The sequence below is a fragment of the Mustela erminea genome, chromosome 5 (genome assembly GCF_009829155.1).
Source record: "Mustela erminea isolate mMusErm1 chromosome 5, mMusErm1.Pri, whole genome shotgun sequence".
Classification (NCBI taxonomy): domain Eukaryota; kingdom Metazoa; phylum Chordata; class Mammalia; order Carnivora; family Mustelidae; genus Mustela; species Mustela erminea.
In genome coordinates this window covers 56624301-56637944 of record NC_045618.1, presented here as the reverse complement: position 1 = coordinate 56637944, position 13644 = coordinate 56624301, and the positions used below count along the sequence as shown (strand labels likewise).

Sequence of the window (13644 nt, the reverse complement as noted above, 5' to 3'; positions counted from 1 at the left end):
TCGAATTCTCCCCTCGTGGTCCAGTAGTTGTTGTCTCTCTTTTGCTCAGCTTCTTTATTCTCCATCATTTGGTCTTCTAAATCACTCATTCTCTCTTCCGCCTCATTTGTCCTAGCAGTAAGAGCCTCGCTTTTTTTAAATTTTTTTTTTTTAAGATTTTATTTATCGGAGCGAGAGACAGAAAGGGCATATATGCAGAGGGAAAGGGAGAAGCAGGCTCCCAGGGAGCCTGCTTCGGGGCTCGATCCCAGGACACTGGTATCATGACCTGGGCCAAAGGTAGATACTTAACAACTGAGCCACCCAAGCACCCCAAGAGCCTCCATTTTTTATTGTACCCCGTTAATAGCTTTTTTGATTTTAGCTTGGTTAGATATTAGTTCTTTTATTTCTCCAGAAAGGGCTTCTATTTCGCCAGATAGGGTTTCTCTAATATCTCCCATGCCTTTTTCGAGCCCAGCTAGTACCCTAAGAATCATCATTCTGAACTCTAGATCTGACATATTACCAACGTCCCTATTGATTAGGTCCCTAGTCTTCAGTACTGCCTCTTGTTCTTTTTTTTGTGATGAGTTTTTCCTCCTTGTTATTTTATCCAGATAAGAATATATGAATGACAGAATAAAATACTAAAGAGGTGGCAAAGACCCCAGAAAAAAGTGCAGTAACCAAATCAGAAGAGACCTCAAAGGTCTCTTCTGGGAGAAGAAAGGGGGTAAAAAGTTAAAAAAAAAAAAAAGAAAGAAAGAAAAAAATATATATTAATATATATTTTAGACTGATGAAGAGAACAGAGCCACCCACTTGATTTTGGGTGTATTTTGATCTCTTAGAAGAAACTACCTCCCAAAATTTTAAAGAAAGAAAAACATGTCTATTAAAAAAAATAAGGATCATCACAATGAAGTAATGGAATATGACTATAGGGATGAAAATTTTGAAAAAGAATTCTAAAAAAGGAGTTGACAAGGTAAGTTAGTTGGGAAAAGAAAGAAAAAGAAAGTGGAGAGAATTCGCTGACACTGGAGACTAGAACAAACCCTGTGCTAAATTTAGGGTATATTTTGATCTATTAGAAGAAGTTGTATGCCAAAATTTTTTAGGAGAAAAACCCCTATGTATATACAAAATATTAAGTTAGATACAATGAAGGATAAAATATGACTATAATAATAAAGGTTCAAGAAGTTTTTTTTTTTTTAAGAAAGGTATTGTTAAGATAAACTAGTTAAAAAACATTAAAAGAGGAAAGAGTAAAAGTTAAAAGATTAGAATAAGAAAAAAATAAAATTAAAAAAATTGAATTAACTTTGCAGGACTAAAGAATCATGGGAGAAAACCATGAATTCCATGCTTGCTTTCTCCTCTGGAATTCTGCTGTTCTCCTTGATCAGTGAGATTGGTCTTGGCTGGACTTCTTGCTGATCTTCTAGGGGAGGGGCCTGTTGTAGTGATTCTCAAGCGTCTTTGCCTGAGGCATAATTGTGCTGCCCTTGCCAGGATTCGGGCTAAGTAATCAACTCTGGTTCGCTCTCAGAAGCTTTTGTTCCCTGAACGCTTTCCGTAGAGCTCTGAAGGATGGGAATATAAATGGTGGCCTCCCAGTGTCCCGTTCAGATTTACTGAGAACTCGGAGCCCCACTCTCAGTGCACCCTCAGAGAAAAGCACTCAATCATTCCCTTCTCTCTGGTCTCCAGCCATGCTCCAAGCTAACTCAGCCTGTGGCCTGTGACTGAGTGCTTCTGTCTCTGGCACACAGCCCTGCTTGGAGTCTCCAAACCCAGCAGATACCTGCCACTCTTGGAACAGAGGTCTCCCTGGGTCTGCCACTTGTGGGGTCCCTGCTCAAAGAGCAGTGGCCCAACTGTGCCACAGATAACAGTTTAACTGTTACTGCAAGCTCACTCCTCTGCTCTGTCTCTGTAACTGGCTTCCCCACTCTAATACCTGTGAACTCTGCTATACTCAGATACCCCCGATCCTTCTGTGACTCTGCAGGACCCGAGACCACAATGTCCCCATGAGGGCTCCACCCCCGCTTAGCCTCTTGAGTGATGTCCCTCAGTGGAGTAGATTTCTAAAAGTTCTGATTTTGTGCCCTGTTGCTCCACCGCTTGCCGGGAACCGGCCCCTCCCTCCGCAGTCTATCTTTCCTTCCCTTTGGATTCACTTCTCCTCAGGTCCTCCCTTTCCAAAAGTGGTCAATTTTCTGTGGCTAGAATTGCTGTTCTTCTTCTCTTCAATCTCCTGTTGGATTTGTAGGTGTTTGGAATGTTTTGATAACTATCTAGCTGAACTTCTGCTACCTGATGTCATCTCAGCCTGCTACTCCTCCACCATCTTGACTCCTCCTTCTGGCAGTCTTTTTATAATGAGAGTATGTTCGTTTAAATAGCAGCTTACATTATTTTTACTAGAGACTAATAGAACTACTTCACTAACTACTTCACTAGGATAACAGCCATGCCAACTTTAATTTAAAAATCCAGTTATTCTTTGGTGGTAGATTATAGAAATTATGCAAAGCTTAAGTAAAGAATTTTCTGATGAAAGGAAGCTAATAATTGATAAGGTATACTCCCTTATAAGAAGACTGACCATAAAGGTACAATCAGAAGGTTCATTTGATGGGAAGTTCCTGGAATGGGAAAACCAGTGAAAGGGATATCAGCAAAAAAGAGGACAGATCCTAGCTACAGAATGAGGAAACATCCCTGAAACCCATATCCTGTTATTATTTCTACATTTTTATTGCAGAGCAGACATTAATTTAATTTGATTTAATATAGTAAAGTAATCTGTTCTTGTTATCTGCTCCTACAAGGACCAACTGCCATAATTCTGTCTCAATGCTTCTCTACTTCATGACTCAAGGTGAAAATTTCTGCTTTGCTCTTGTGAACTCATATAGAAAATGCCACCCAGCTTTCTTTCCCTCACTTTCCTTACTCTTTGGCTTTACAGTGTCATTCACATTACTGCTGATCCTTGAAAAGAGCAGTAGAATTCACACAGATCCATGTTTTAAGTCCCTATGGGCAAATAGTCAAGAGTTTAAATATAATGACTTCAGAATTACAGCATGGCTACAAAAATAACCAGAGAAATAAATGTATAACTATTCAAATAAAACTGAAGACTTGTGCCATACTGCCAGCACTGGCAGTAGCAGGCAGCATCAGTGGAGTCACTCTTCCTTTGGGCAATGAGGACTTTGGACTAGGGAGAGGCTATAAGCAAGGAAAGCTATGAAATTCAGAGTGAAGAAGATGGAACATAGTAATAAAGCCTCAACACAGGAACAGGAAGATTCTCTGACACAGTCAGTGAGAGTGTTCCCTGAGTCCAGCCATACATGGACCAAATGGGAAATGATTTTATTCTCAGTCTTGGGATTATTTAAGTAATATAACTTCTATTTAATGCAAATCACAGGATGTTTGTTGTTTCTTTGCTTGCCTGTTTTTTTAAATTTCAGGTTTAATTAGATAACATGATAAGCTATCCCAACCTTTCTTGGTGTTAGACCTTCCTAAGACTTGTCTACAGCCTTGGAACTTGCATTAGTTCTCAGTACCTTTGGAACTTCACTAATAATAACCTCAAGCATAATGACCATGTCTGTGACTCCCCTTTGTTCACAGGCCAAAGGAAAGGCCTTACATTGCTTTCTATGTGTCTCCAAGAAATGCTCTAAACACACCCTATTTCCCCCCATTCACATATAGGTCAAAGGGCAAAGGGGAAGCACAGTTCCACTGCATACAGTCTCATTTACTACTATATGACTAGGTACATTTTCTCCTTAGTCTTCTTTGAATCTAAAGCTAATGTCATTCCTAAAATTTATGGTAATCTCTACGTTTTCTCGTTATATGTAAAATGTTGGCCTTTACATCTTTATATAGGGATTTTGGGATTACTAAAACTCCTGTGCTTTTATGATAACATTTTTCAGATGGCTTTAAACACATTTTAAGTTGAAATACAAAGTTATTTTCCTGTAGCTTGTGATCCTTTTTTGGAATTAAAGTTTCTTGCATGGATTTTTTTTTTAGGAAAAAATAATATTAGTTAAATGAGTGTTTTTGCTGCCTAATTTTGAGTTTCCTTTTTTGTTGTTGTTATTCTCTTACTTTCAGCTTTCTAAGAAGTATGGAGTCCATGTTTGTGGAGAAGGAGGAGAGTATGAAACATTCACTTTGGATTGCCCTCTATTTAAGAAGAAAATAATTGTGTAAGATATCATTTCAGCATTTCTTCCCTTTCTTTAAATTTAAGTGATGGAAACAACTTAACATTAAGCTTGAGGCAACTTTTGTTGGGAGAAATAGAACGTGTCCTCCAAGTTCACAAACACTCAATTTGTTTAATACCAGTGAAGTCGTCTGAATACCTAAATCAATACCTGACAAGACGAGGCCTTCATAGAAGGCTATAAACTTTTTAGATATTGCACTTTCGTTTACTTGCTGATTATGCCCTGCAGTAAAACTGGTACCTACACACTGACACTTTTATCCTTTCATGAAGTGTGAATTGCCTGTATTATTTATCTTTCATTACAGCTACATTTGATAAACTGCCACATCAGTAGCCTGTGGGTTCCATTAACTCCATCCTCTTTTTCCTCTTTCTTGGCTTTTACAACTTGGAATAGTAATGCTAAACATTTCTCTTTTATTATTTGGGGTTATTTTTACATATAAACTTTGTTTTTGAGTGAATTCGGTTTTTGGCAAGCACTCTGATTTCTTTGCCATAGATGGTTAAAATTAGTGTAGTGAAAAACAAGAACTTCCTTTTTTTTTTTTTTTTTGCAGTCTGTTAACGTTGTTATCTATACTCTAATTTGTGTTCCTCTTCTCCTATGCTAAGAGAGCACTTGATCTGCTTTTTCTAAGCTCTTATTCTTGGGAAGGAGTGACAGAATTATGCTCAACTTCAGGAACCACATCTGATGAAAGACTGGCATCCTATTTCGAGTGGACAACTTCAACATGTTCACCACTAAGGGGTTATTTCTTCGTACATATTAATAATGAGTGAAGGAGTGATCTAAGAATATTAAAATGGAATGCCTGGGTGGCTCAGTCGTTTAGTGTCTGTCTTAAGCTCAGGTCGTGATCCCAGGATCCTGGGATTGAGTCCTGCATCAGGCTCCTTGCTCGGCGAGGAGCCTGCTTCTCCCTCTGCCCTCCCCCTGTTTGTGTTCTCTTGCTCTCTCATTCTCTCCCTGACAAATAAAATCTTTAAAAAAAAAAAAAAAAAAAAAAAGAGGGAGAGAGAGAAATAAAATTAAGACAACTCTATGTGAATTTTCTAAAAAATACGTTTATCGGGGCACCTGGGTGGCTAAGTGGGTTAAAGCCTCTGCCTTCGGCTCAGGTCATGGTCCCAGAATCCTGGGATCGAGCCCCACATTGGGCTCTCTGCTCTGTGGGGAGCCTGCTTCCTCCTCTCTCTCTGCCTGCTTATGATCTCTGTCAAATAAATAAATAAATAAATATTTTTTAAAAACACGTTTATCTAGTGAAACACGGCCAAGACATTTTTATTATCGTATATGTAATATTCATCCACTCTTCTTTCATGTTTTTCTAACTTCTTTTCCATTAATAATCATTGACAGAATTTATTTCACAAATATTTATCAAGTACCTATTATGTCTAAAGCATTCTGTTGGGCACTGTTGATGTTCAAAGATAGCTCCTGCCTTCAGAGGTTGAATGGAAGACACATCTATGTACAATTAAGATACAAGATGATAAGGGATAAAAGTTATAAGTTCATATGTAGGAGACCGTTCTTCTGGCTACTGTGATCACAAAATAATTCATGAATGAAATGTACATTAAGTCTTACTTCCATAAGAAAATACCGTTCTATTATTCAAGAAGAGTATTCGCATGCGCAGGTGAAATATACTATAATGGGGGAACTTACAGTATATTTACTTATTAATATGAGACTAAATTTGTAAAAAAAAAAAAAAAAAGACATGCTAAGGAGAAAATGCCAAAGAATACAATTTTTCCCATTTATTTGACAACTTGAGGTTCTAAAAGTCTTTAGAACCTAGAATTATAAGAGATGTACTATATAAGCAGAAGGTCCGTTTATTATAGTGCTTTAGACCTGAAAACTGAAACTTTTGTAGACTTCATTTGTAGGCAAGGGAACCTAAGCCTGGCCAAGACAATGCCTTGGGAGAAATCAGTCATGCTATTTTTAGAGACGGATGTCAGGGGAGGTATATTTAAACTCTTAGTGCTGAAATGTTTAGTTCAATTGAATAATCATTTATTGAGGTGAATTATATGGTTGGAACTCTGCAAGCTACTGCTCTGCTCTGTAGAAGTTTTTTCCATAACAGGAGAGACAGGTGCATCAACTATGTAAGTGCTAATATATACAGGTGTGTATCTTGAGAGCACAGAGGAAGCACTGTCTTTTCATTCCTGCTCATTTATCAGTTCATCACTCATCTAATTCTCATGCTTAAACATATTCTGTGCTTCTTTCTTCATAGGCTATGCCTCACCTTATCTTCATAACTTTTTTATTTGATGCCTTTTCTCTAGCTTGCCTTCCCATTTTTCTCCTCTTTGCTAAATCCTTCCTTTTTGTTTTTTTTAATTGAAATATAGTTGACACACGATGCTACATTATGTTACTTTCAGGTGTACAACCTAGCAATTCAACAAGTCTATAAGTTCTGCTCTGCCCATCACAAGTATGGCCACCATCTGTCACCATACAGCACTACTACTAGAGTACCACTGACTATCTTTCCTATGCTGTAAAAGTCCTTCCATTTTTAAAAGCTTCTGTTGCCATCCCTTCTAGTGCTTGTTCTCATTCCTAAACTCTTAGAACACATAGTTGTCACTCATAAGTGTTTGTTAAATATTGTTGAATTAATCAGTCATTTATTGTTTTTAAAAATCTATCCCATTTCCACTTACTTCTATGTGTTCCTTTTTAGGTTGTAATTGGAGGTGATAGGTTGGAACATATCCTAGTTTGTGGAAAAAGCATGTCACCTATTATATATAAAATCTTTCCTCCTCTTTAAAATAGAAAATGTCATCATCATACCTACCTGATAAGCACTAAATGTGATACTGGGAATGAATATACATTGCACATTCTAAAATTGTATGTAAATGAAAGTTACTTTATTTTTTTTTATTAAAAGATTTTTTTTATTTATTTGACAAAGAGAGATCACAAGTAGGCAGAGAGGCAGGCAGAGAGAGAGGTCTCCCTATTGAGCAGAGAGCCTGATGTGGGACTCGATCCCAGGACCCTGAGATCATGACCCAAGCTGAAGGCAGCAGCTTAACCCACTGAGCCACCCAGGCGCCCCTGAAAGTTACTTTATTTAGAGATGATACAACTAAAAGATAAGTTCTTACAACTGTCTGTTAAAAACTGACTATTAATAATACTGGATCTGGTAACTTTGAATTCATTCTTGGACAAATTAAAATTTCTCCTGTTTTGTAGTCTGCCACAATTCATAAAGCTAATTGATTGTTAGGAATCCCATTTCAAATGTCTGATTCAAATTGTTTTGATGAAAAAGAGATCATCTCTAAGGGGAGAAAAAATAAACTTTTAACTGCAAAATGACTTGATTATTATTAGGGCTTTTTTTTTTTTTCCTTCAAAAACACAGATTGAATCGAAGTAATTTAGAGAAATTGGGGTGGTTCTAGAAGTTTACTATAAGATACATTTTGTCCCAATTAACATTTTTTAAAATCTTGTAGGAAAGACTGATGTAGCAGTCTTTGTCTGGAAGTAATTTAAAAATTTTCTCACTAGAGCATTTTACAATTCACTTTTCATGTCAATTAATATGTGATTACTCACTTTTAGATAGAGATTTTTAGTTCAGAGAGTGAAGGGTTTTTTTCTGAGAGGCCTTGAGGAAAACAATTACAGCTTAACCTTTATGAAAGGAGGATAATAGTGGGGCAATTGAAGGTCCTCAAATAAAGAACCTACTTTTTTATTACTTCTTACTTTAAAATACCTATGTGTATTTATCAGACATAAGAACAGAACTCTCAATGTTGTATTAATGAAAGTGATTTTCTTCTATTAATGAACATATTTTCAAAATGTCAGTATTCAGTACATCCCCATCTTTCATTTGCCTTATTAATATTACTATACTAATAAAGTTGCTACACATGGGATGGATGAAGGGAGAGGGGAAGGAAGGAAGTACTAAATTCTGTGGTTAAAACACTTTGTACTCATTTTTCCCACCTACTCCTATTTTCTCCCCACTCAAGGCATAATTCAGCACAGGGCATCACAATGTGGCATTTAGCAGTGGGGATGAATCAAGTACTTACCTACCTTCTGACATCTATCCTGTATTATGTGGGATTTATTTAAACTTACGAACTATTTTCCTTATATTTAAATGTTTAGACCTATTAAGTGTTATCTTTATTATGCTAGAAGATAGCATATGGTACATTGACGTGTGTGCATGTACATATATATGTACATGTATACATGCAGTGTACACATAGGAGAAAGTATCTATTCATGAGAAGATAGGTAATTTTAAAAATCAATGTGGGTTTATGAGAATTCAGTAGAGTGTAATGTGAAGATACTTAACAAAATTTCAACTATAATCATTTATTCAACAAAAGTCTGATGAAATACCAGACAGTGTACTCTGTACTGAGCCAAGAGGAGTGGGGTGGGGGAAGTCACACAAAGGTGATCAAAACTTCGTCCCTCTCTAAGAAGAAAGATAAGCATACAAACACATAATTGTAATGTAGTGGATGTGCAATGAAAGGCCTGTGAACACATTACAAAAGCACATAAAAGAAGACAAGTAAGGACTATTGGAAAATGTCAAGGAAGGCTTCACAGAAATGTTACTGAAGATGTCTATGAGGACAAGTGTGAGTCCACAGGGAATATCTGTATATGTTATTCTCTCAGAGGAATGATAGAAACAAAGACCACGGCTGTCTGAAGAGACAATGTCAGTTTTTTTTGTTCTGAAATGAGGGGATAGGGCCTGACCTCACACCATGGGAGCCTGGCCTGACTCAGCTGTCCTTTTGAAGTCGTACCTAGGGGTAAGCCTAATGGAACAGTGAAAGGAAACATGGGCTAGCCCCCGAGGCTACCAAGAAGCCAAGTTGTATAAGAGGTAGTGCCCAGACTGACTATTTGTATTAACAGGGAAAGGGGAGGAGAACACCAACTGGAAAGCATTTTTGCTGTGGCACAATTGGTCTTAATTTTCTGGGTCACTCTAAGGACATTTCAACAGTTACTACTCTAGGTTTCAGAGAAATCTGTGAAGTAGAAACCAAAGATCCTTGAAAGCTGAGTTTCAGTTGAGTGTCTGAAAGGGAGAAGAAGAGCAATAGTGGCATTATTCTGTTTGAAACTAAAAACTGTTCATTTGAGATCTAGTCTCTTCCAGTTGTTTGACTTTGTATAAGTGAATGAAATGATGTTAGTCAACTAAAGATTACGGGTTTAATAGAATCTGTAAAAATCATATTCTTCTTTATTTAGTGCTTAGAATATTCTGTATTTTCTCTGGATAACCATCTTTATTCAGAATGCAATAATTACATTAATTAAATGAGCTATTTGCTGTCAACCTTCTGTTTCTAGTGCAGATAACTGGCATGAGAAGGGAGGGCCCAAAACCCTTTCTACTGACATAGCTTTGGTTCTGGGTTAATTACAGTTTGGGTTCACTCCATTGTCAAGAATATCAAAACCAAGCTGCCTAGATTAGGCATAATTGAGGTTCAGAGTCAGTTTCCAAGGTTGAGATCAGGAAGAGGGAGATTGAAATTTAATGTAAGAGTAAGGTTGTGCATAGGAATTGGAATCTGCATCTGATCGATGATCTAAGATATGACCAGAATGAGCAGTTTTGGGATAAGTAGGAAAAACAAGATTAGGGCTAACAAGCCAGAGGGGCAGGTGTGAGAAAGCAAGCCGGCCTCTTTACTTTCTCTTTCTCCTCCTCATTATACCAGAGACATCTTTTGGTTGATGTACCTGTGAAAGCAGGTTATATCTTTCTGTCAGGATCCTGACTGTTTAATAATTCTGTTTCTTTTATAACATAAGTTGCTTTCCTTGTAATGTCACTGAAGCCCTTTTTAATGTTATTTTTTCGTAAGCATTAACAAGAGGCATATTTGATATTAAAGGTTCATGAATAGTAGCTGACTCTTTTAATCATCATATTTTTTTTTCTCTATCTCTGATCTTTCAAAGGGGAAAGTAAACAGATTTTGTCCATGAAAATTTAATATTCTGGAGCCAAGTATTTTGAGGTTCGTTTTATTGCCACTAAATAACTTTACATTATAAAAGTTGACTCAAAAATATCTTACATTAGTGACAAAGTCAAATAAAGTTAACAATTTGTTTTGCTATCCTACAAAGGTTAAAATGCTAACAATGTATTAATATAAATAATGGAACTAGTTCCCAAGGCATTAAAGAGATACGGGGAAATTCTATTTTTAAAATTTAGTTGAAATGCAAAACACTATTGCTTTCTTAATAAACAACAATAAAAAATAATTAGTTATTAGAACTTCACACATAATCTTAGTTATTCATATGCGCTTTACAGGGTATCTTTGATAAAAGTTCAGTTAATTTACATGTATCCATATGGTGCCGGCAAGCAGTTCATACCATTTTACCTGAATGTGGTAATTACTATGTCAGACAATCAATTTTAATAGCAATGATATTGCAGTGTGAAGAGTTCACCTAGAGCTTAAAACCGTCACCAGTACTGCTTTTGTGAAGGATAATTGAGATTTTGTGTGAAACACTGAATGAATTACCTCTTGAAAATGAAAGGAATAATGAAGATAAAGTGCTATTGTTTAATGGTTAGCCCCTACCAAGCAAATTTGTGAAAATGAAATTGAATAGGAATTTTAAGTCTCAAAACTGTTCAGAGAGCTTTGAGTGAACCTGAAAGTTGAACTATGTCATTATAAAGACAAAAGCGTCTTTACTTTTTCTTGTAAATTTAGCATCCTCGATCCTTTTCCCAATAAAATATTGGATTCTTAAAAATAGATGTTAATCACTACATATTGTTTACCAGTGGAAATAAATACAAAAGTAGGATTTTGGGTCTCTTCTAGTCACTAGCAGAGAACAATTTGCCACAATTTACATAGTAAATAAACACATTATAAAATTTTTATGTTTTAGGGATTCATCAGAAGTGGTCACACATTCAGCTGATGCATTTGCACCTGTTGCTTATCTACGCTTTTTGGAATTGCACTTGGAGGACAAGGCAAGTAAATAAGATTCACTTTCCCAGTGATTTCAAGAGAAAATTGGGATATATGCATTGGCTCTGTATCTATAATGCTATAACAACAGATAAAAGGTTAAAAAAAAAAGTCATTTTATCATTAATGATTTTTTTCCAGATCCTCAGTCAGTAACTAAAAATTTTGCAAATTTTTATGGTTTTGAGAACTCTATATGATGCCTAAGAAATTACATTTCTGAAGGGCATGCAACTCACTTAAAAAGGGAATCATATATACATTAATCAATGAGAAGACAGGACAGTATACAACCAAATATTAGATCACCTGGTAAAATAAGAATTGCTTCATTGTACATAAGCATGAGGGGAAAGGTTTGAGAATGAATTGGAGTTCATTATACAAAGTTTAGGAGTGGAAGAAAAGAATAAATAAAAGCTTTTCCAAAAATACCCAAGAAAACAGAAGTACAAATGAAAGATGGAAAGTGAAGCAAAAGTGATAAAGAGTTTTATTTTAAATACATTGATTGTCAAGGTATAGCAGAATGTCAGTTTAAGGATGTCTTGTGGAATAGGTAGAGATCTGGATTAGACCCTTTGATTAAAGGGTCTTCTCCTTACTGGGTGTTATAAGTGATGAAACACTGAATTCTACTGAAACCGATATTGCACTGTATGTTAACTAACTAGAATTAAATAAAAAAATTTTTAAAGTCTGCCACTTGAAATATAAAGGATTGGAAGAAGTTTTCTGCATCTTTAGTGTTCTATCACCAAGTCTTGAGGCTATTTATGATAGAGAATCTGAAGAATCAAGAGAGTTTAATGAAGATTGGCAAAGGAAGGAAAAGAATGGTAACCAGAAATTAGGATGAAAGAGTTTCTCTAGGAAGAATATAATTATCAGTGTCTAGCAAAATTAAGATAGAAAGTAAGTCAAAAGCTGGTAATCCTCGAGAAAGTAAAGCTGTACTATTCAAACATCCTTCATATCCAGGGAAAGGAACCTCTTACTTTCTCGGTCTCTGCCGCTATTGCTGCCATGTGCACACACACAAAATATAAACTGTTGAATTTTTTGTTTTGTTTTTTTGGGGGTTTTTTTGAGGAAACTTATTTTGTTTAGACATATCAGCCATTATATGTGCAGCTATACCTAAATAGCTCATTGTTCACCTTGTTGTTTTAGTATTTCATTTGTTCACAGTCCATTTGCCCTCTCAAAGAAAAGAATGTTATTTCTTTAAGGTGGAATATTCACTGACACTAAATAAATATGGTGCATTGCTTCTTCTTCTTTTTTTTTCTTTTTTTAGGTGTCCACAGTACCTGACAACTACAGAACATCTAATTATATACATAATTCTTGAAGAACATTTTGAACATTGTTTACTAAGCTGCCAATTCTATATGAAAAAAACTACATAACATTTTCTCAACTATTATATCGAGCTCATTCTCTGCATTTTTTATTAGAAATATGTATCTTTATCAGAAGAAGTTAATAGGAACATTGATGATTGGGGAAATGTGAAAGTCTCATTCATTATTATTGGTGACTTCCTGAGGATTCACTTTCTCTGACTTTAGTTACCATGTCCTATCCGTGACCTGTACATAATATGTGGTCTTTTTTCCCCTTTTACTTCATCTCCAACTCTCATTTCTATAACATTTATTTTCCTTCATCCCATTGTTTTATTTTTCTCCTTTTCTCTTTCCTGCTCTCATTTCTGCCAGTTGTCTAATGATGCAGAGCATTTGAAAATCAGAATGAAAAGGCAGTTTACTTAGCCAGTCAAGTTTATTCTACTGTATATTACGGGCATGACTTGTCATTTTTTGTTTCGATATAGTATTCATTTTATCAACAGTATTGGACAATCAGGAAGAATATCATTAGGTCTGAGTATTTTATAACAATGAATAATGCAATTTTTATATCCAGTGGGAAGAAGTCTTTTCAACAAACGGTGTTTGGGAAACTGGATAGCAACATGCAAACAAATGCAACTGGACCACTTTCTTACACCATTCACAAAAATAAATTCATAGGGGAAGGGAGGGAATAAAATGAAACAAGATGAAACCAGAGAGGGAGACAACCCATAAGAGACTTCATCTCGGGAAACAAACTGAGGGTTGCTGGAGGGAAGAGGAGTGGGAGGGATGGGGTAGCTGGCTGATGGACATTGGGGAGGGTATGTGCTATGGTGAGGAAAAAAAAAATAAAAAGAAAATTAATTAATTAATTAAAAAAAGATTGAAGACCTAAATGTGGGACCTGAAACCACAGAAATTCTAGATGAAAACAAGGGC

General features: G+C 36.0%; 1 protein-coding gene across 1 annotated transcript in view; it reads left to right on the top strand.

Annotated features, from left to right (window-relative positions):
* Positions 1 to 13349, top strand: part of DPH6 (diphthamine biosynthesis 6) — a 175702-nt gene extending 162353 nt beyond the window's left edge. The window contains exons 7-9 of the mRNA XM_032343220.1: positions 4144 to 4238; positions 11256 to 11343; positions 12642 to 13349. Coding sequence (XP_032199111.1) covers positions 4144 to 4238; positions 11256 to 11343; positions 12642 to 12695 — 237 coding nt within the window. The 3' untranslated portion in view covers positions 12696 to 13349. The remainder of the gene's footprint in view (positions 1 to 4143; positions 4239 to 11255; positions 11344 to 12641) is intronic.
* The last annotated feature ends 295 nt before the right edge of the window (positions 13350 to 13644 follow it).